The 22,816-nt window shown below is 36.5% G+C and overlaps 1 protein-coding gene across 1 annotated transcript; it reads right to left on the reverse strand.

Moving 5' to 3' along the window:
* Positions 1-366: 366 nt before the first annotated feature.
* On the reverse strand, positions 367-16,111 carry LOC107584731 (beta,beta-carotene 15,15'-dioxygenase-like). The gene is made up of 12 exons (XM_016271446.1): positions 16,101-16,111; positions 12,887-13,122; positions 4,060-4,188; positions 3,768-3,897; positions 3,531-3,678; positions 3,281-3,428; positions 2,564-2,784; positions 2,207-2,473; positions 1,805-1,910; positions 1,631-1,725; positions 1,427-1,538; positions 367-559 (listed from the first exon to the last, which is right to left on the reverse strand). The coding sequence occupies exons 1-12, from the start codon at positions 16,109-16,111 to the stop codon at positions 402-404; spliced, it is 1,761 nt and encodes a 586-aa protein (XP_016126932.1). The 3' UTR covers positions 367-401.
* Between the last annotated feature and the right edge of the window lie 6,705 nt (positions 16,112-22,816).

Consider the following 22,816-nt stretch of genomic DNA (forward strand, 5'->3'; position numbering starts at 1 on the left):
TTGGAATAGCCAGGACAATTTTTTATATAACTCAGACTGGATTCGTCTGAAAGAAGAAAGTCATATACACCTAAGATGCTTCGAGGGTGAGTAAAACATAGACTAATTTTCATTTTTGGGTGAACTAACCCTTTAAGACCTACTCAATTGTCACAAACAATCAAGAAGAGATCATTTTATATAATCATGGTGCTATGTAACAATAGCCTTTCTTTACAGAATGTCTGTAAACAAATAATTAGAAATAATGAAATAATGATCAATAATATTTGCATAGGATTTTGAAGAAAAATATTGATTTCTCTCACATATATATCTTTACAAAAAAAATAAACAAATAAGATTTTTTTTTAAATCCTACTCCCTGAAAATGAGTTGTTGGATTATTTTTAATGTCCATTTTAGGTAGACTTATCATGGATGAAAAGCCCATGCAGGTCCATATGAATAGCAGTGTCAATGGTAGCGCGAGCAATCTCTTTAAAGGACTTAGCATCCAGGACCACCAGGAAAGGAGGCTTTTGGGGATTGAATGAAACCACAGAAGACAGGATAACACCTGAAAATTAAGAAGAAGCACTTACGTTTTTTCAAGACAGCATGATTACAAAAGATTTGCTCTAATAGTAAGCTGCCTAATCATTATGGAACATCACAACTGACCAATTTGGTTCACTCTACATAGGCAGCATCTCCATGTGCCACACAACTAGCAAAAAGCATGGGTGACTCAACTTGCACTTGATTTAAACAGAGTTCAATCACGATTACTTTCTTAATAGTTTTAGCATGGATAAGTTGTATTTGGTCTAGATTTGCAACACGCTGCTGTATGGACTTGCTACTTTCAATAGATACACAGACACACTGCTATGAGCATGTAAGATACATAAATCCCGTAGCAGTGGAAATAGGGGAACTAGGTGGAACTAGGGGAGGTGGAGGGTCTCAAAGCAACTGTTAGAGTGTTTCAGAACCAGCTTACAGCAAATAACTGAACCAGACTACTTAAATGACCAAGCAATCTCTAGAATAAGCAGAAGCCAACACTGCAAAAAAAAGGCTTATCTTACTTAGTATTTTTGTCTTGTTTCTAGTCAAAATATCTAAAAACGACATAAGATATTTAGTCTCGTTTCCAGTTTAAAAACTAAATTGTTTATGTCAAAACAAGACTAAATATATTATGTAATTTTGCTTATCTAGTAAATGCATCTTAATTTAAGAATTTTTTGATATTTTGACTAGAAACAAGACAAAAATACTAAGATAAGCCTTCTTTTTTTGCAGTGAATCAGCTTGTGCCATGCAAGAAATTATGTGATTGCTCCATTTAAAGACTAGTTATTTGTTTTCAAATCTTTTATTATGCAGAAACATTATCGATATTTAGTAAAAATATCAAATGTTTCTATAAAATACTCACCCTCATCTTCTTCAACAGCATCTGGAGATGCTACAAACACTGGCTCAGATGGGTAACATTCCTCCTCGATCCACACTTGGTGAGTCCTGGTAGCTATGTCCACTTTTGCAATCTATATAACAAGAGGTCATATTGCTAAATTATTGCATTTTATTGTGCCAACAACAGTAAGGTATTTGGTTTGAATAAATGCTAAATATTGACCTTGCTTGGATATGGTGACCAATCCACCCTGGTGCCATAGAAGTACCTGTACTTCTTACTGTTGAATTTGTAGTTAATCCCTGGCAATTCTAAACCTGTAATTATACAAGAAATAATGGTAGAAATGAGAAAGAAATTAACAAAAAATTATAAAGTTCTGAATATAGGAATCACCCTCAAAAATAGTGTCAGGGGTGCAGTAGATGGAGCCGTCCTGCTTCAGCACTGCTGTGGCTGTTGTGTCCTGTAACTTCACCAGGTTGGTGTCTGGTGGAGCTTCCTGATAGCATGAGAGAAAAGGTTTGTTATTCTATGAAAAGTGATATGGTAAAGTAAAGCGTAAATTGGATATGGAATTTGGCCTCTATTCAGTGGTTTTGATACAATTAATAATTATTTACAGAAAGAGTTCTCCTGTTGCAATTTATCCGCACAAAGCAGATCTAAAAACTGGTCAAGAATTGTGCATCTATGTCTTGCCTATAATATTCTGACCAACTATTAAATTCCATAATGATCTGAATTATTGTCAGAATAATGCATTTGCAGTTTTCCTCTTTCTATTTCCTGTTTTACCTTGTCTATGTTGAGAGGAAGGACAAACCGTTGACATGTTGGTCGAGAGAATTCGTTGTTGGTCTCTATAAATTTGTCAACATCTTGCTTCATGTTGTGTATGTAGAACATATCGTACAGATTGCTGTCCTGGTATGTGATCAAGTCAAAGACAACATGGCCATCTTCTTCATAAGCATTGATGTGATGGAAGACCACAAATGCGTCTGCGTAGTACTTTGTGCTCACAGTTTTCCCAGTCTTCTTATTGACCAGATGGATCAGTGTCTATGTGGTGATCAAAACCAATAGTTGTTAGACTACTTTGATGAATGAATGGAGTACTGTTTTACACAAAAGAGAAGACATTTTGCTCACAATGTCATCTTTGTCGAATTTAAGGCAACTGCCCCAGTTGACATCTCTGAAGTACGCTGTGGCCAGTTTGAGGATATCCAGCTTGAAGGCCTGCTCTACAAAGATAATGTAGTTCTCCGTCATGCCGAAGCTGTGGAAGTAGCTCGGATACAAGGTGGAGTGGAAAGGAATGGAGCAAATTAGTTCCACCTTCCTGAGGGCTGGCTTCTTCTTCTCTTTATCTGAAATAAGAAACATATGCATTGGTTAGTTGTTCCTTCTGAAATATGGCCCATCTATAGTTCGGTTATTCCTCATTCGGGGGTCAAAACTGACTTCAGATAAGAAGACATTTTTTTGTTTTAATGAAACGAATGTACACAATTTTATTACTGTAATATATATTCTTTAATAATTTGTATTTTGAGGGGATTTCTAAATTATTCACCATTTATTTCTATATAAAATAATACAAATATCAGAACAAATATTTCATTATACAGGGCTATGAATACTTCAAGTTGCCTATAAGAATATTGTTTAGATATAATTACTTACTTTTATTAAGTTTTGCATTTGGACATATTTAGACTACTTCATCGTGGCTGATTTGACATTTTTGATTGTGTTGATTGAAGTTCACAATTTTTTATGCCATTTCTAATCATGTCTATGTTTTTTGTATTCATACAGCAAAGGGCCACAATAGTCACCAATGGTATACATTTGTCTTGTTACCTGTGGCATTGGATGGCACCTTGAAAATAACATATTTCGGTCTGCCGAAGTTCATGATGGCAGTGCCCATGTTGTACGTGGTCCCTTCTTCATCATAGTGAGGGTGTGCGGTCGCCAAGTTAATGGCAATGTGGTTTCTGTAGTTAGTCTGCAATGATAATACAGAACAATTTATCCGCAGTGGCATGACAAAAACATCTTGAGATGCAGCTGACAAAACAAATGAATGGATGAACAGATCTGGACTTACTCTTCCTAATGTTTCTAGTGTCAGTGGGTCAATTTGGTTAATGTAGTTCACTTCTGATGATGCGTAATAATCTTCACCATATCTTATGATGTTAATGAGATTATTATCTGTGAAATCCGGAATGGCATTCATGAAGTAACTGAAGGCCCTACAAAACAATACAAAGGAATTAACCCGGCCATTTTGATTGGAATCATAATGCAAAATTAAAAAGGTTCAGAAGGAATAACCGTTTACTTGGAGAATATATTCTTGCAGGGATCTGGATGAACCATGGTTCCAAATTCAGACACAATGATCCTATTGGCAGCTATGTTCTTTTTGTATGTTTCACTATTCAAGAATTTACTTCTGTAAAATACATCCCCTGAAAAAAAAAAGTTTTATTGTTTATGGTGCATCCAAAACTCTATACATTCCTAGATGTAGTAAAATAGCACAAGCACTTTGCAGATTTTGCAACCGTGTTCAGATTAGTACTGCATTTTCCATAAATGTCATTTAAAAGGTTCTTTTTCACCCAATTTACCATCTTTAAACGTGAAACTGTGGATGAGTGCCATTCCATCAAACCAGTGCTTGTAAGAAGTGTTACCAACTGAGAACAGACCAGGACCATTTCGCAAGAGTGTCCCCCGAAGCCATGGTGGGATGGAGCCTAAAAGAAAAAAACAGACCATTTAATGTGTAAATCTGACATTGAGGCTTTTAGCAAATCTATAAAAAGTGAGGCAAGAAGGTGCAAAATTACAATATTTTGAAGGATAAATAATGGACTGATCAGTTCACAATGCAATAAGTTCTGTTGTTTTTCCAAATTGTGAAATAGGCATACAGGGTCTCTCTCAAACCCTCTAGGGCCACTGACCGTTCAAAATGTTTATGTAGGCTACATTTGACCTAATAACTTTAGTCCTGAAAGAATGCTCTTGTGGCCCATGCCAATGGATCAGTTTCCTAAACTTTTTTGCAAGCGAACTTTGCCTATGCAGCAGTGTTTGGTTGCATCTTCTAATTGCGTTATTGTTATTATTATTACTATTATTTTACAGAAAAAAAATCTCACGTTTTATAATAAGTATAAATAACTCGTTTTATATTTACCTTCATTTATTTACCATAGCATTATATTATATTATATATATATTCAATATTCATATATTTACCATGACATTGCTGGCATAGCTCATGGTAGATCTGTCTTTATACAGGCTAATATGTCCGGTGCACAACTCAAACTTTTAAAAATTATTTTTAAAAGACGACTTGTATACTCTTACTGTACTTTTACAAATACATAGGCTACATACATTTTACAAACTTTTGACCTATAGTGTAATTGGCTTGGTTGTCGCCTGTCTAACAGTAAAGCATATTAACCCAATGGGACATGAATGAATGTAAATTGCAGAATCTCTAGCCTCTACATACAGTATCTGATACACTGCGTGAGCGCTGTAGCGTTTGTGAATCATTACATAACTGGTGGAGAGTTCCTCTCAAGTCACACGTTATAACTGGGTCAAGTTCACGGAAGAACATTTCATGGAGTTAGTGGGGTCTTTTTGCAATTGCTTTTAAACGCAATGTTAATGCATATAATGTATATACAGCCACGATCTGATAATAAACGAATGAACTCAAAAGTGTGAAAAATTATGTGCACAACTCAAACTTTTAAAAATTATTTTTAAAAGACGACTTGTATACTCTTACAAATACATAGGCTACATACATTTTACAAACTTTTGACCTATAGTGTAATTGGCTTGGTTGTCGCCTGTCTAACAGTAAAGCATATTAACCCAACAGGACATGAATGAAGGTTAATTGCACAATCAATGTATACCTGCATGATAAACAAGGCTTGCCAGTACACAAACATCAATGCACTTTTACCTCAGAAGAAAAACAGTTTTGATAAGACGTTAGTTGTAAGCCAGCAATGTTATTTGAGATTTTCACTTGTGGGTCATGATTAGAATTTTTTATGATAATTTAAGGTCAAATTCTTTCTGGAGACCTTATTTATACACTGTATATCTTTATAATGAATGTCTTTTCTAAATATTGTCATAATTGATGACTTAACCTTCAATGGATTTTGACCTGATGTTGACCTATGAGAATTGATTTGAACAATAAGAACTGACTTGTTTTGGTAAATTTGCAAATGATCATAATCTCAGATCAGCCAATGGAGATCTGCTGTAGGCACGGTGTCATTTCTTGCACATTTCTAGCATCATCAGTAGCTACTTATAACACCGCCATCGTCTGGATGCACGTACAAATAATTAACTGCACTTGAAGCTTTCATAAAATTCAAAATGAAACACCCAAAACTGTACATGGCATCATCACGAATATGTGAAATTCCGGAGGGGGATGTAATGACGTGTGCCATTAATCGAACTATGTACTATAACATGTAAAACGGGAACATGAAAGGAATAGTCTAAAAGCAACTCATGTAAACACCATAATCATAATATTGGCTTATTTAGAATAAGGTAAATAACTAGATTACTGATGTCCATGTAACCGTAGTCAATGACTCTAAAAAAGACTACACTTTCTTAGCAGGCCATAGAGTCTGAAGTGGTTAACAGTTGTATTTCAAGGATGTCAATAACTAGTTAGCATTGCAATATCAACATTTGAGAAAGCAGCTTACAAAGAGTTCTTTCAGTGGGCAATTGGTAATGATTAGCTTGGACCTTGGCATGTTTTAGTCAATTTGCTATCGTCCAGATTTAGTGGTCAGTGCCCATGAGCACCAAAGAGTCTTAATCTACTCCTGAACTCTTGTCAATGAGGTAAATCAACAGAACAGACACATACTATGACAGTTTCAAAGATGAACTGATTCATAGATGAATGCAGAATCCCATTGTCAATACTACATTATGATTCATTCATATATGTACCGTTACAGAGTTCCTAGAGGCAGCGCCTGTACCTACCAATGCTCGTCTTAAAAAAAAAAAGGGGGGAAAGTGGGTTAAAATAAACCACATACAATAGAAGTGAATGGATCCCATTTCTGGTGGATTTAAAAGAAATGTGAAGCTTATTTTTTTTCCCTTCTAAACATCAACTAAATTTCTAAGCAGTCAGTCTTTTGATTGTTTTGCCTGGCAGAAAGTAAAACGGATGAAAATATCTAATACATTGCAGGGTGGACCCGAGCCATCTAGACGCTCAAAAAAAAATGCTGGGTTAAATATAACCCAGCTATTGGGTTGTTTTGACCCAGCGGTTGGGTTCAAAACAATCCAACCACTGGGTCAAAACAACCCAATAGCTGGTTTTGTCCCTTTTAAATCAAGCGCTGGGTTATCTTTAACCCAGCATTTTTTTAAAGTGTAGTGAACAGAATGTCAGTTCTTTTTTCCCCCCAACTTGAAACCCTATGCAACATGTTAAAAAGACACAGAACACTTTAGCAACCACATAGCTATGCCCTATAGTTGTAAGATTCAAGCACCATTTAACATCCTCAGACTTATTCAGCACAAATTTGGTTAATCTTATTTGATTTCTTTAGTAAAAACAGTTTGTGAGAAGTTTGAATAGTGAGGAAGGCACTGTTTATTCATTCCACGCGGTTTACGGATACTGAAGTATGAAAACCAAATGTATAACAAAGCGTAATTGTTATTGAGGCAGTAAGTGGTCAGGAGTTTGAAAATTACCAATAGTAAGAGAAATCCTATAGTCGACTACGCCACCTGGAATACACCGGGACATAACAGCCCTAAACAAAGGGACACAGGTTCGTTGCCAAAGGCAGGGCGAGTATCATAAGTGGTATAAACAAGTCACTTTATTAACATACAATTGATAAAAACACGTCACACGTCTTGACCAGTAACTTATAAAACAAGTACAATACAATAAGAGAAAATAAAGGGGGAGGTGGCCAGCAAAGACACTCAGATTTCTACCCCACACTCATGAAAAATCAGTAATTTTAAACAGCACTCCACGTGGACACAGTACAAGGTACCATGACCAACCCCTCCCACCTAAATCCACACACCAAACATAATATAACAGACCCAGATGAATTCCAGACAGAACAAACTGGAGTAGAGCAGAGCAGAAGTGCAGTCAGTTACTTGAGGTTCGTTACGCTTCAATTAAGATCATTAGAAACCCCTGGACGTGCAATCAATCCTGCTTGACATTGAACAAAAGTAACGCATAAAAACTTGTTTAAAACACTTTAAACTACCCATACCTACCAAGAAAACAGTACAACGCTACAATACACATGGTCGCTCACTACGCAGGATTACAGCTACTTGCAGGCCCATATCTAAAAACAAACAAAAAGGTAATAAGCCTCTATTTAACAGGCAAAAAGGCATTTTTAAAAACGGGACAAACCTGAAAACTGCCAATCACGATAAAGTACAAACCCTGATAGGTTCACCTGTTTGGGTAACGCCAGCCAATCATATTGGGTCTATAGCTCACTCTGCTACATTATCATATTTTGTTACTTTTTGTTCTCAGGTCCCTTGTCCTGGTTAGATGGCTCGGATGTTAATTATTCCAACTGGTTTCAGGAGCCCTCGCTAAATGCATCCTGTGGCTACATCAGGAGATATTCTGGATTTCAGTGGAAACCCACCCACAACTGTAGCCAGGAGTTCTACTTTATTTGCTAGTTTGGTTGGTCTCTTTCTTTATGTGAGAATATTTCCTTCTCAACTTTGCTTTTTGATTCTTTTTTTTTGCATAGTTTGAACATAAAATGCGTTGCACAAATTCGAACATCTGGGTTGTGCTGTTCTGTTGTAAATAAATCTTAACCAATGATTCCTAATTGCATCTACTTCCGGAAGGCCAAATAAAGTGCTTTTGCTTTCGCACTGAAACACAGTGTCTCACTGACATGGCTGCATCAACACTACTGCTGTTCCTGAAACCACGCCTTCTTTCTTTGCGTGCATATTTGGGCGGCATTATGCTAATATTTACACATAGTGAGGTAGGTATGTGGGGGCGTGTTAGAACGAGCCTTTTAGGTAGGCGTGGCTGACTCTTAACTTTTTTATTTATAAGAATATCTCTTTGGATTTGAGACTTTAGTCTTTGCAACTTTACAGATCTTCTTTATGCACCAAGAGCTTGTAACACTCCAAAGAGAGAAAAAAAATTTGAAATCGCATCATATGACCCCTTTAAAACAATGTCATATTTTGACTAAATTAAAATGTAATTAATAGTACTAAAAGCTATTTTCAATTTTTTTTTTCAAATATTGTTGCTGACTGCATTCAACCTTATTACTACCCAAGCTATTTTAAGAAAAAATAAACAAATAAATATAATTTTCTTCTGAGAAATGTAAAAATAACTACAAACAAACTTTTGGCCCCAAACTAAATGACAGAAGCCCTGTTACTTGTGAAATTGTAATGCATTCTTGCATACTTATTAGTACTGTAGACAACAGAGACCAGATATAATTTCTGATATTTTTTTACTAGTGGGTGCAGGACACTATAATTAATTTATGTAAGTGAGTATAGCAAAATAAAGAAAAATGTGACAAATTATACTCAAATATTCTTTGTACAGTGGACTACCAGTAAATTTGGGACCAAAAATTATTCAGACCGAGTCTGGAAAAAAAAAAGAAAGACGTTGAGGTTTGCATGAAGCTGGGTGACAGCATACCCAGGAGACTACAGGCTGTCATTAAGGCTAAGGGCTGCCCAACTAAGTACTGATAGTTGTGTAAATACTGTAACAGCGGTCTAATTTTTGGTTGACTGTAATCCATTAGGCTACATAACCTTTCTATAAAAGTTATCTAACATTATCAAGCTGAATTTGTTCTGACACAGTTTAACTCTGAGTTCTTGTTATATTTTATTACCATTTTCTAAACTATAGCGAATAAACTGTGATAATGTGAGAAATGTTGAAGGTGTCTGAATAAATCTATTGAATACAATGAATGTATCTATTTGAAAAATGAAGTCAACCAACTAACATTATACATACTCTTTTGGTTTCTGTACCCAATATTTAAAAAATGTACAAATGCAATAAAATATTGATATCGGTACTCGGTATCGGCAAGTACCAAAAATAAAAGTATCGGTATCGGGCAAGTACTGGAAAAAGTGGTATCGGTGCATCTCTACTACTTATACTTACATACATTTTTTTTCTGTTTGATTTTTCTGTTTACTTACAGTTTTATTACTTAAAATCCCCCAAATCAGGGACATTACCAAATTTTGGTAACAGGGTTGCAATTCCAAACATCATGTAAATATAGTCAGAAATTCAGCAGCATATAATATTGTGTTTGACTTCCTAAGATTTACAATCAACAGCAAAGTGTTAAAAATCTCTAACTAACCATTGTCAAAAAAGTGTGTTTTTTAAGAGTTACATGCACCTTTTTGTACCCTATTTGTGGTATAAGTGCCAAAAACAATAAAGAACATTTTATGATTTCAGGCTTGTCACTTAAGATTTTGGAAAATTTGTTTCATGAGTCCCAAACCCATATACAGTGTATTATTAATGGGGAACATATGGACTTTACAGAGCGTTCTTTCTTTCATACAGGGCAAAACAGCTCAAAAAGCTCCTCCACCATTTACAAAAGCGCTCAACAACTATCAGATTACATGCTTCTTAACCATAAAAAGGAAATTATAACCAAATGTATGCTTGAGTTCTATATTTACAGAGGAATGATTTATTTCAGCATGTACTATTGTGTATTCAGCAGCATATCGTGATTAATGTTACAGATGATTTGCACAGTTAATGTAAAACTATTCTGTTTCTTGTTTTCAGTCAAGAGCACTGCCACAGACTGCAGGTGTGTCAGGCTGCTGCTGATATTTCATCTTTTGGAGAGCCATGCCCTGTACTGGGAAGCTATTTGGAAGTGGAATATCATTGCAAAGATGGTCAGAACTCTTTTGTTCCCACCCATTATGACACATGATGAAACTACATTTTCCTTACATAAAAACACATATCTGATGTTAATAATATGGTGCATTATTGTCTCTTATGTATTAAACACTGTGGCCTTTAGACAGCATGTTTATTACCCCAGTACGTGTCTGATTGCATGGATTCATGTGTAACTGTCAGCTTATCTGTTGCACAATTCTCCATATATTTAGACTTGTAGGTCAAAAGACCATTTAAGTTCCATAAGCGTTACCTAGGACACACACACACAAAAGTTTGCCGTGTTTAAAAGTCTTATAAATAATCCCCAACATCTACTCTAATCTTAAACTTTTATGATTACTTTCTTAATATGAACATGATATTAATAGCAATAAGCATATGTATGTATATAATTATATATACATCATTATCGTGATTTTTTTTTTTGCCACGATAATCGTGTATTTATAGAAAGAGCCATTCTGTACTTGCATGCAAAGCCCCAACATCTACTCTAATCTTAAACTTTTATGATTACTTTCTTAATATGAACATGATATTAATAGCAATAAGCATATGTATGTATATAATTATATATACATCATTATCGTGATTTTTTTTTTGCCACGATAATCGTGTATTTATAGAAAGAGCCATTCTGTACTTGCATGCAAAAATTGAAATTATTCAAACTATAGTCTCACATAGCCAGATCCATTCTCAAATATACTTTGTAATCATAACAATGTAATTTTAATGACCTCATCTGTCGAAAAGAGCTGTTGAAAACATATCCACATCGCTATGATCAGATGCTTTTTTAACTGCTGCTTTCTCACTGCTGTCATTTTAGTTTTTGAGAAGAAACGTCTAATTAAAACCAAGTATGTTAAGAAACAATCATGAAAGTGTACTTTCTTTAAGTACACTTAAGTTGCCTTTTGTTAAATTCTCTGCAAGTACAGTTTTTTAATATAAGATTGAGGTACACTGCAAGTGCACATTCAATACAATTAAGCACATGTTTTTTTCACAAGGGAAATGTAATGATTGAGTGTGGAAACTCTTTTTAGGATGGAGAGTGTGGTGCATAAGTACAGCCGTGCTGGAGTATACACTGTCACGGTAGAGTGCAGTACTAGTCAATGGCATGTGACCGCCTACAGAAGCATGAGAAGCATCACTATCCAGGAACCGCTCGAAGAGTTTGGGACCATAAAGTGCCACAGCATGAATCAATCCACAGACTATTCCAACTGCAAAGCACTTTATAATAACCCTCTGAGAATCCAAGTGACATTAGACGCAGGTCAAAATAAACATTTATTATTACTATTATTTTGACAAAAGGGAATGTAATGAGCATTTTTACAGTTTCTGAAAAAGCCCTTGCAAACCTCAACACTAAAATGCTAGGTAGCCTGTGCGTTGCTACGCAGTTGCTAGGGTGTTTCTATGCAGTTTCAAGGGTATTCTGGTGTCTATGATGTTGTGGCCCCTAGATATGGCATTTTATTGTAAAGCCCAAAGTATATTTAAATAGTCAAACACGCAACCTTTTAACCTTAAAGTATACTCCATTTGAAAGCATGCACGAACACAAGTGCTTGACACGTGCACTAGAAGTTTCATCCTTGTTCAATGTCTGCGCAATTGCTCTCCAGAACTTATGACCGATTCAAAATGTCATTGTACTCGTTTAAACCAGAGTTGCTCTTAACTCTTCATCCCCTCACACAAGCGGTCATCAACACAGGGGTCTCCAGTCATTCAGTCGCACTGGTTTCTTTTTTGACTGTAAAACAATGGAGCTGGATAATGTTGCCACCTTGTGAACAAACCTAGTGGGGGGAAAAAAACCCTCAAGGTGCATGTGCAAGCTTTGGAAGCTTATCTCCCAAGTGGTCCTCACTGCAGACCCAAATTGGTCAAAAGGGTGGACCTTGACCTAGTCCAGCTCCATCCATCTGTGATTCCAATGGGTGGAGCTTGACCTAGTTTCGTTTAGGGATAGGTTTATGGTTAGGGTGTGGTTGGACCTTCAAGCTCCACCCACTGCATCCAGAGAGGCGGGGCTGAAAATCAAGCCCCACCCATTTTGCTCTGCATTGAGCACCTTCTCCTTGTTTTCATCACTGAATTAAAGTCATCAGCGTCAGTAGTTCTGGGAAGAACTTAAACCCAAAGTAGTATACTTTGGGTTTAAGCCTATGGGATTTTATTAAAACATATGCTTAACTTTTCCACCCAACTGATATCAGAAATACTTATAGCGATTTCAAATGACATAACTTAAGTTTTAAAAACGGAGAAAATCTAAATTAATATTTATCTCCTCCAGGAACAAATGTAACATGAAATACAGAGCTGGCCTCCACTTCCGCTATCAGAGGGATTGTTCCACATAACATTACTGTATCTCCAGAAGTACAGCAGCAGCAAGGACCAGGCTGCCACCAGATTACTGTTGTGGCTCTCAATGGGGTGACGGCTGTAGATCGCTCCACTGTCTTGAAGCTGTGCTTGGTGGAGCCAGTGGAAGGCCTCATTGTGGATGTGGAACCTGAGCATGCGCAGTGTCCGGTCCATGCCCTCTATGTCAATGTGTCTCTGGCTCGGGGGGCTCCAGTGCAACTGCATTTTCTGGTGTCTGGAGCCAATCACACCTTTTCTGAGATGCATAAGATGCTACATGGAAGTCCACAGGTTTTCGTCATCTCAAACATAATACAAGGTACTGCCTTTTACTTTACAAGTACACTAGAGAGCCAAAAGTAGGTGGACATTTAATTTCAAAAGCATAACATTAATAGGGTTTTAGACATATATTAAAACATACATTATAATGAACGTAGTGTGTATTTTGATCACATAGCTTGTACCTTCTTCAATCTGATTTTTTTTTCTCTCTTATCATTTAGGCAAATTAAATGTTATGGTCAGAGCAGAGAATCAAGCATGGAAATGGATGGTGGAAACTCAGCAGTGAATTGTCACAATTCAATTCAAATGAAGGAGACACGGTATGTGATCCAGAGGCTGTCTATAAACATATATGCGTCATTATAAGCATTCAGTACACTTCATTCATTCATGTGAGAAGTTGTTGACTACAGAAAATGTTCACTGCAGGTTACTACAGAAAAAAAAATCACAATTGTTAGTGTGTGTAAAAAAAAAAAAAAAAACTTTTCCAGACATTCTGAAGGTTTAAAAGGGTACACTCTAAAAAATGCGGGGTTAAATATAACCCAGCGCTGGGTTATATTTAACCCCGCATTTTTTAGAGTGTACCCTTTTAAACCTTCAGAATGTCTGGAAAAGTTTTTTTTTTTTTTTTAAAAAAAAAAAAAAAACTTTTCCAGACATTCTGAAGGTTTAAAAGGGTACACTCTAAAAAATGCGGGGTTAAATATAACCCAGCGCTGGGTTATATTTAACCCCGCATTTTTTAGAGTGTACCCTTTTAAACCTTCAGAATGTCTGGAAAAGTTTTTTTTTTTTTTTTAAAAAAAAAAAAAAAACTTTTCCAGACATTCTGAAGGTTTAAAAGGGTACACTCTAAAAAATGCGGGGTTAAATATAACCCAGCGCTGGGTTATATTTAACCCCGCATTTTTTAGAGTGTACCCTTTTAAACCTTCAGAATGTCTGGAAAAGTTTTTTTTTTTTTTTTAAAAAAAAAAAAAAAACTTTTCCAGACATTCTGAAGGTTTAAAAGGGTACACTCTAAAAAATGCGGGGTTAAATATAACCCAGCATTTTTTTAGAGTGTAGTATATTGGTTTGAGTCTGTACTGGTTCTTTTATACAGAAATGATTTACTTGAGCTGTTAAGTTGTCTAAATGTTTCTTTTGCGGTAAGACTACTTTTTTAAAGGTGGATAAACCTTGTTATGTATTTCTGATATTTGCTTTATTGAAACACATTACAATAAGGTTCCATTAGTTAACATCTAAACAGTAAAAGTGAAAAATACTTGTAAAGCATTTACTAGTTCATGTTTATTGTAACATTTACTAATACATCATTAAAACCAAAAGCTATATCTGTTAATATAATATAATTGACCTGAGCTAACATGAACTAACAATGAACAGTTTTATTTTTTATCAACTATCATTAACAAATATGAATTAATACTGTAACAAATGTACCCTATTGCACATTGTTAACCTGGAACCAGATACATCACTGTCATTCCTAGAGAAAATATGAAGCCATCTGTTACATAAGCATGTAACCGACTGCAATTTGATCAAGTTATGAGCTCAGATTTCTTGTCATTTATACTAAGTAGCCCACCTTGAAACTGGTGTATACTTTATCTCCTCTCTTTTTAGCTGTTCCAACTGCAATCCAGTGAACGTCGCTGAGAGCGTTAAGCTACAGGTGCAGTGTGAAGGATGTCAGAAAAGGATTTTACTGTAAGTGTTTTTATGTTATGACATTCCAGTCATTAAACCTGTAGCTTTAGGAAGATTGCTCAATGTGCTTTCTGAAAGTTAGTTCAACCTTGCATGTGATCAGTGGTGGAAAAAGTATATAGCTTACTTTTTTAAAAAATCTGTTTATAATAAAACATTTGTAATGATGAAGTTGCAATTTAGTACATTTAAAATGTATTATGTTATAAAAGTTCTAAAATTCTTAATAGTACTTGTATGTCATTAAATTAATATAAGTGTACCTCTTTAAAGCATGAAAAATATTTGTAAAACATTTCAAGTGTACTGCAAATATTTGACATTGCAATGTGAACCTCTTAAAACTGTTAAGACACATAATCATAAACGTGTACTCTCTTTAAGTACACTTAAGCAGCCTCTAATTCCATTAATATTATATTATCTGCATGTACAGTTTTTTAAAAACATACTTTTATGATTTTAAATACACTACAAGTGCACATTTAATATGATTAAGCACACTTTTTTTCTTGAAGACATATGACAATGTGTTTGTATGGTGTATTAAAATACCATCTAATGCATTGTCTTCTCACAGGGTTCGCCTAGCCACTGTCATTCAGAGTCAGTGAAAAAGCCATCGATACAGAAGGCAGAGGGCAGCAGCTCTTTTACCATAGAGAGTGATGCACTACGAAAGGTAAAAGCAGGATATCACAGTGGTGGTTTATAGTAGAAGTTGCTTAAATCTTAAAATGAGCTTGGACACTTAAATCACACTTTAAAATGTATGAATTTCATTGCACAGATAGACAAATATCAAAACAAGCAGAATCTGCAAAGAAATTCTAGCTATTTGGTTACTTTTAAATCAATTGTGTCATGGCAGTTTGAGTGGATGAAGTAAGTTCTCCTCAAGTTCACACGTGTGTTCTATAGCAGATAAACCACAGGCTTAAGTAATCACATTAACTATGAACATATTCCACTAGTTTCATAACCAGAAAGTGTCCAGTTTTTTTCTGTGTAAATTTTAAACAGTAGATCTATTATTTTATTGTTTGAAACCCAGCACATCTGTATTTATTTATTTATTTACATACAAATAAATGCTACTTGGTTTGATATTATCTAATGCAGTGACATTGATACATTTTTAAATGTGACTTAAAGAAGTAGTTTACCTAAAAATAAAAAATAGCAAAAAAATGCACTCACCCTTGGGCCATGTAGTTGAGTTTGTTTTTTTATTGAAACAGATTTGGAGAAATTCAGCATTGCATCACTTGCTCACCAATTGATCCTCTACAGTGAATGGGTGCCGTCGGAATGAAAGTCCAAACAGATGATAAAAACATCACAAGAATTCATAAGTAATCCACACTTCAACTTCAGTCCATCAGTTAAAGGGATAGTTCATCCAAAAATGAAAATGTGATGTTTATCTGCTTACCCCCAGGGCATCTAAGATGTAGGTGACTTTGTTTCTTCAGTAGAACACAAATGATGGAACACTTTAATTCAGCTGGATACTTTATTGCGGAGCCCCCACAAAATGTTGGAGGGCGGGCCGCGCAGCAGCAGTGCAGTGAGTTGTCAAAAATCTGTTGTGGTGACGCCGAGGGTCCAGAACGTCCACTACGGTAAATTGATGTGAAGTTATTTTTAACTCCATCCGTTGCAGTCTATCAGTCGTATAATGCATGGCAATGGTAACAAAATCTATGAGAGTAAAAAAAACATGCACAGACAAATCCAAATTAAACCCTGTGGTTCGTGACGACACATTGATGTCCTAAGACACGAAACGATCAGTTTGTGTGAGAAACCGAACAGTATTTATATAATTTTTTACCTCTAATACACCACTATGTCCAACTGCCTTTAGCGCACGCACGACATCCAGTGCGTGAGGTGTGTACGCGCTCTGGCGTAGTTTACGTTAATGGGTGTGTTGATATCCAGCCGAAGAGCAATCAACCATAACTTCAGGCGAGCAGGCTCAGAAGTTGGGAATACGTGGAATGTCACCACTCCCGAATGAGTTCGCACGAGAGAAAGTCATCTTTTAGTTTTAAGTCGGTATGAACAATCCGGATAAGCGCAAGTACCATTTTGATTAGCCGTCGTACCTACAATGACTGTGCACTGTGTAGACAATGAGTGACGTATACGCGCGAGAGATCATTTCCGGCGCTTTTGTAAACTACGCTAGAGCGCGTACAAACCTCATGCACCGGATGCCGTGCGTGCGCTCAAAGCAGTTGGACATAGTGGTATATTAGACGTAAAAAATTATATAAATACTGTTTGGTTTCTCGCACAAACCGATCGTTTCGTGTCTTAGGACATCAGTGTGTCGTCACGAGCCGCAGGGTTTAATTTGGATTTGTCTGTGCATGTTTTTTTTACTCTCATAGATTTTGTTACCATTGCCATGCATTATACGACTGACAGACTGCAACGGCTGGAGTTAAAAATCATCATTTGTGTTCTACTGAAGAAACAAAGTCACCTACATCTTGGATGCCCTGGGGGTAAGCAGATAAACATCACATTTTCATTTTTGGGTGAACTATCCCTTTAATGTCTTGTGATGTGAAAAGCTTCATGTTTGCAATAAATCCATTATTAAGTCATTTTAATTTAAACTTTTGCTTCCGACTAAAATAAGAGTCTGTAATCCATAACATTGCTTTCCACAGTGCAAAAGTTGTCTTACCTGAATCAAGAGAGAAATATGCACAGATCAAACACCATTCACAAGTGAAAAACATTCTAAACAAATACTGTCATATTTTTATCAGCTGTTTGGACTCTCATTCTGACGGCACCCATTCACTGCAGAGGATCCATTGGGGATCAAGTGATGTAATGATACATTTCTCCAAATCTATTCAGATGAAGAAACAAACTCATCTACATCTTGAATGGCCCGAAGGGCAATTCAGTTGAATTTTTAGGTTAACTTTTTCTTTAAGTGCTTTTTGGGACCACCAAATTAGATAACGCTTTGTCCTTGTTATACATATGCCTACTTCTATATAGTAAAAACAGTTTTGCATAATTACATTCAGCTACCCATAACCCTATAGTATGTACATGATGTTAATTGATTTTACTCTGTATTTGTGTAATTACACTGTAACAATGACACACGTAAAATAAAGTGTAACCCCAAATTGAAATTTAAGACCCTGGTTGATTGATGCCAAATATTCAGCTTATCTGGATCTGCTAGATACACTGTTCCAATTGTTGATACATCCAGTGCTGAGGATTCATCAGTCCAGCTGCTTTTGCTGACCACTATCTCTCCATTATCTCATACTACTAACAAATAACTCAACTCTGTAACGACCCCCTATCACCCTGAGTCCTCCCTCCTGCATCATTAGCCCTCTTGTGGGTGATGTTCTCTCTCCTTTTAAGATCAGCTGCTCTGATAATCCATCTTTTTGCAAAGTCTGGTCCTGTATATTGTCAAGGGTGAGAAATGTGATTTTTATTCTAAATTTGGTTCTTGCTGATAAAGGTGAAAACAACCTATGTGTATAAAGGTTAACTTCATGTACTTTGACCTATTTTGCAGGTAATTTTTATTGCGGTGCCGAGCCCATGGTGGAGTCACTTTACCTCCCTCTAGGGAATAAACAGACAACACAACTGCTGTAACCACTCGGGTTTGTAGTCTAGTTGATTGGTTTATGAGCATCTTTCCAAAAGCAAGTTTAAAAAAAGACACTTCAATACAGTTCAGCTGAATTAATTAGACAGATGGTTCTTCGTGCCATTTGGCCTTCAGAAATTGAATAAATCACTGCCAAATTTCAAGAAATTATATTTTTCCACTTCAGGCCCAAAATGCCAGATCTGTAACCACTACACAGTGAGCAACCAGCATAGAGGAATACATATTCAGATAATCAACACATACTTGTTCTTCAATGGCCAACTCTTAAACCTTTTCAGACTTATACATATGTGGCTATAGTTTTACACAGTACTCATTTTTTGTAAGTTTATTTTGTATCATTACTAACCTTAACCCTAACTCAACCCTGTCACAATAAGTTTGGAATCTATATGCTAATTTATACTTAATATGAATAGATATCGAAGTACATTTTTGTAGTTAGGTTACTCAGTTTTCTTGTAATAAACCAAACATTATAGACGAATGAATAAAAAATGTGTGAATAAATAAAAAAGGGCACATGTCTTCCCTTTGAAAACATGTTTTGTGTCATATAATTACAGCGAAAGAAAACCAAACATGTTGGAAACCATTATTAACGATTATCAATAATCAAAAAACTATATAGAACGTGAATGATGACTATATAATTCAATAAATGCTAAATTTAGTTTCTAAATCCTAATTGTGCATTTTTTCAACTTATTTCAGTCTGTTTTTTAACCTGTTAATATGTAAATGTGATAAATGAGAACATGCAAATTGGCTGAAAAACACCATTTCAAATAAATTAAATGTCTTATATTTTGTTTTCATTACATATTAAACAGAGTTGAATCTATGAAGAAATGCAATGTAAAGTTTATATCTATGATTCTTCTTGTTAATCAATATCAGTACTAGGCCATGGGGACCATGGAACTATTTCCTGAGAATGAGTGAAATACAGAAAAAAAAGATTGACAGAATGATATGACAGAATTGTGGAAATGAAATTGTTGTGCATCATGTTCCAGGTTAAGGACACCAGTAGTAATCACACAGTTGGAGAGCTCCAGGCGCTGGTTTCCAACCAGGTGTCTCAGCTGCAGCAACAAGGTCGACTCACTGGCACAGATGTTTTAGTCTGTGTTGACGGACCGAACGATGCATTACCTGAAGGACAGCATGACAGTGTCAAAAAAGAGGTAGCCTATAGGAAATATGCACATTCAGAAGTGATTTATATACCCACCTGTTAACCAAATATTCCTCTTCTAACTGAAGCTGAGACAGCAGATGTTGCAGCGTTTGAGTGCTGCCACAAGTTCCTTCCCTCCGAAGAATCCAGCAGAGGTGCAGATGAGTGCTAATGTGGTTGCAGGCCTTACCACACAGGGTCATGAGCTGACAGACACTGCTCAGGTACTTCTTAACCCATCCAGGAGAATTTAAATGGAAGCAACACATTGGTAGCAAGACATCTCTCCTAACTCATTCTTCCTGGCTACAGTTACAGGCTAGTTTTCTGCTTACAAACCTCAGTACGTCTTTGGTCTCCTTGACGCTTTCTGGTAAGGAGTTCTCTGAATAGATACTGATGATTTGGGGTGCCGTGACGTCTACTGGTGTTGGTCCATTGGGTTTTATCAAGTCCAAAGTCAATGCAGCCATCTACCAGGAGATTTTGGAGCATTTATGCTTCCATCTGCTGACAAGCTTTATGGAGATGCTGATTTCCTTTTCCAGCAGGACTTTAGCACCTGCCCACAGTGCCAAAATAACTGCCAAGTGGTTTGCTGATCATGATATTACTGTGCTTGATTGGCCAGCCAACATGCCTGACCTGAACCCCATATGGAATCTATGGGATATTTTCAAGAGAAAGATGAGAAAAAGTTGATCCAACAATACAGCTGAAGGCTTCATACGAGCTGAAGGCTCAATAGTGCCTCAGCAGTGCCACAGGCTGATCGCTTTCATGCCACACCTCACTGATGCTGTAATTTGTGCTAAAGGAGCCCCGACCAAGTATTGAGTGCATAAATGTACATACTTTAATGAACTTGAGCTTTTCTGTTTTGCAAATCCTTTTTTTTTTGATTGATCTTAGGAAATGTTCTAATATTTTAAGATACAGGATTTTTGACTTTCACAAGTTGTAAGCTCTAATCATCTAAATTAAAACAAAAAAACTTTTGAAATGTTTTACTTTACATGTAATTAATCTAGAATATATGAAAGTGTCACTTTTTGAAATAAGTTAGAAAAAACTTTTCACAATATTCAATTTTTTTAAATGCACCTGTATGTATGTATATACTGTATATATATATATATATATATATATATATATAGTTCTGGCATGAAACACTAGATGGCGCAGTCCGATAGGTCTAACTCAATCTGACCTAATGACATCATTATCACATGGCACAGCTAATTGGTTCTCTCGTGTATCGGTAGCCAATGAGCTCGCTGCTCAACATTCAGATATATGACTAGTGTTTGCTGTAGCAGTTGCAGCTTGCTTCCGAAACCCTCCACCTTTCCCAGCTCCACCTGTATAGATCTGCTACGAGGCGATTCATGTATGCTATATGGGGGTAATTTCATGTATGTTATATTTGCAGCAGCAGTATTTCTTACATGCTCACAGCAGCATGTTGTGGATGTATTGGCAGTAGCAAGTCCCGGTACTTGCTCTGCCGCAGCAGCAGCGTAGCAGATCTATTCCTCCAAGACCAAATACATTAACATTGTCATGCACATTACCATGCCAATCCCTCCGAGAGTTGTCATGACAGAAATATATATACAGTATATATATATATATATACATGAAGCAGTAATATTGTTTTGTTCCTATCACAGAGAGCAGTTTTTGTGAGAACCCAGAGCAAAATGGAAAACAGCGTCTACAGCCAGTATCTCTACAAACAACTGCAAAATGTGGAGAGAGAGAGCTGAGACTGCTGGGGCCTTCATCCTTCTCTAAGCCAGACAGCTACAACCAGGCTGTATTGCAGGTCCAAGGCATGAAGAACCTACATGAACCTCTTGTCTCCTCCTGTTCTGTAAGTGGTCTACATACCCGTAGCTCCAGCTCCACAGAGGGCAACAGTGGAGACAGCAAAAAATGTTGTCAGATAGGCCTGCCCTGGTGGTTTGTGTTCGTTGGTTGGTTTCTTGTTGTAGCCACCAGTGGGGTTTCAGCATACTTCACTATGATGTATGGGTTGACCTATGGGAAGGAGCGCTCCATCAGCTGGCTCATCTCAATGGTGGTGTCATTCTTTGAAAGCCTCTTCATCACCCAGCCTGTAAAAGTAAGAGATGGAATAAAAAAGACAGTTCATGGGACCTTCCTTTTTTTGTATTTTATATTGTGTTTATCTGTATTGTACAATACCACTTCCTGTGCAGCTTGTTGATACTGTCCGCTAGATGTTTTGTTGCTACAGAAACCTGGACTTGATGGGCTTGTATTGATTTCTTTAGGTACTGGGCTTTGCAGTCTTCTTTGCTTTGGTACTCAAAACTGTTGATCAAGAAGAATATGGAGATATTCCGATTGATGGGACTCTACCCAACACAGATAACTGGATCATCAACAACATGAGTGAATTTATTGCATCTTATTTGATAATCACTTTTAAGTGACAAAACATCTGTCCACAGATGATCCAGATGCAATCAGAATTGCCAGGAGACAGCACATGTAGCTCCTATCAGCCTCCTCCTCCCACCGATATAGAAAAGATAAGAAACAACATGATCAAGGAGCAGAAAGTTTTTGCACTCGTCCGAGAGATTCTCAGTAAGAAGGTCATCATTTCGCTTTCATTATTAGAATGATCAGCTTGTTTAAAAGCTTTTTACATTGCAGTTTATGTGGGATTCCTGTGGATGCTTCTCTTGGTCGCATATGGCCAGCGAGATCCACATGCATATTACCTCACCCAGCACATCCAGCAGAGTTTCAGCAATGGCATTTCAGACAGTATGAAGCACAAAGATATATTAAATTGGGCTAAACCCTCCTTGCTCAGTAATTTGTTTGGGCAATATTCAGGTATTCCTTGAATATGTATTGTTTATGTTGTCTACTTGTTCAAGTAGCTAAAAACTGCTCGTTTATTATACCGATAGACCTATATGTACCATGTTGTATGTTAACTTTTCAGGCTTCATAACAGATGGAAACTCAAAACTTGTTGGCAATGCTCGATTCCACCAGGTTAGGGTAAGAAAAGAC

The sequence above is a fragment of the Sinocyclocheilus grahami genome, unplaced genomic scaffold, assembly GCF_001515645.1.
Source record: "Sinocyclocheilus grahami isolate Dianchi unplaced genomic scaffold, SAMN03320097.WGS_v1.1 scaffold62.1, whole genome shotgun sequence".
Classification (NCBI taxonomy): domain Eukaryota; kingdom Metazoa; phylum Chordata; class Actinopteri; order Cypriniformes; family Cyprinidae; genus Sinocyclocheilus; species Sinocyclocheilus grahami.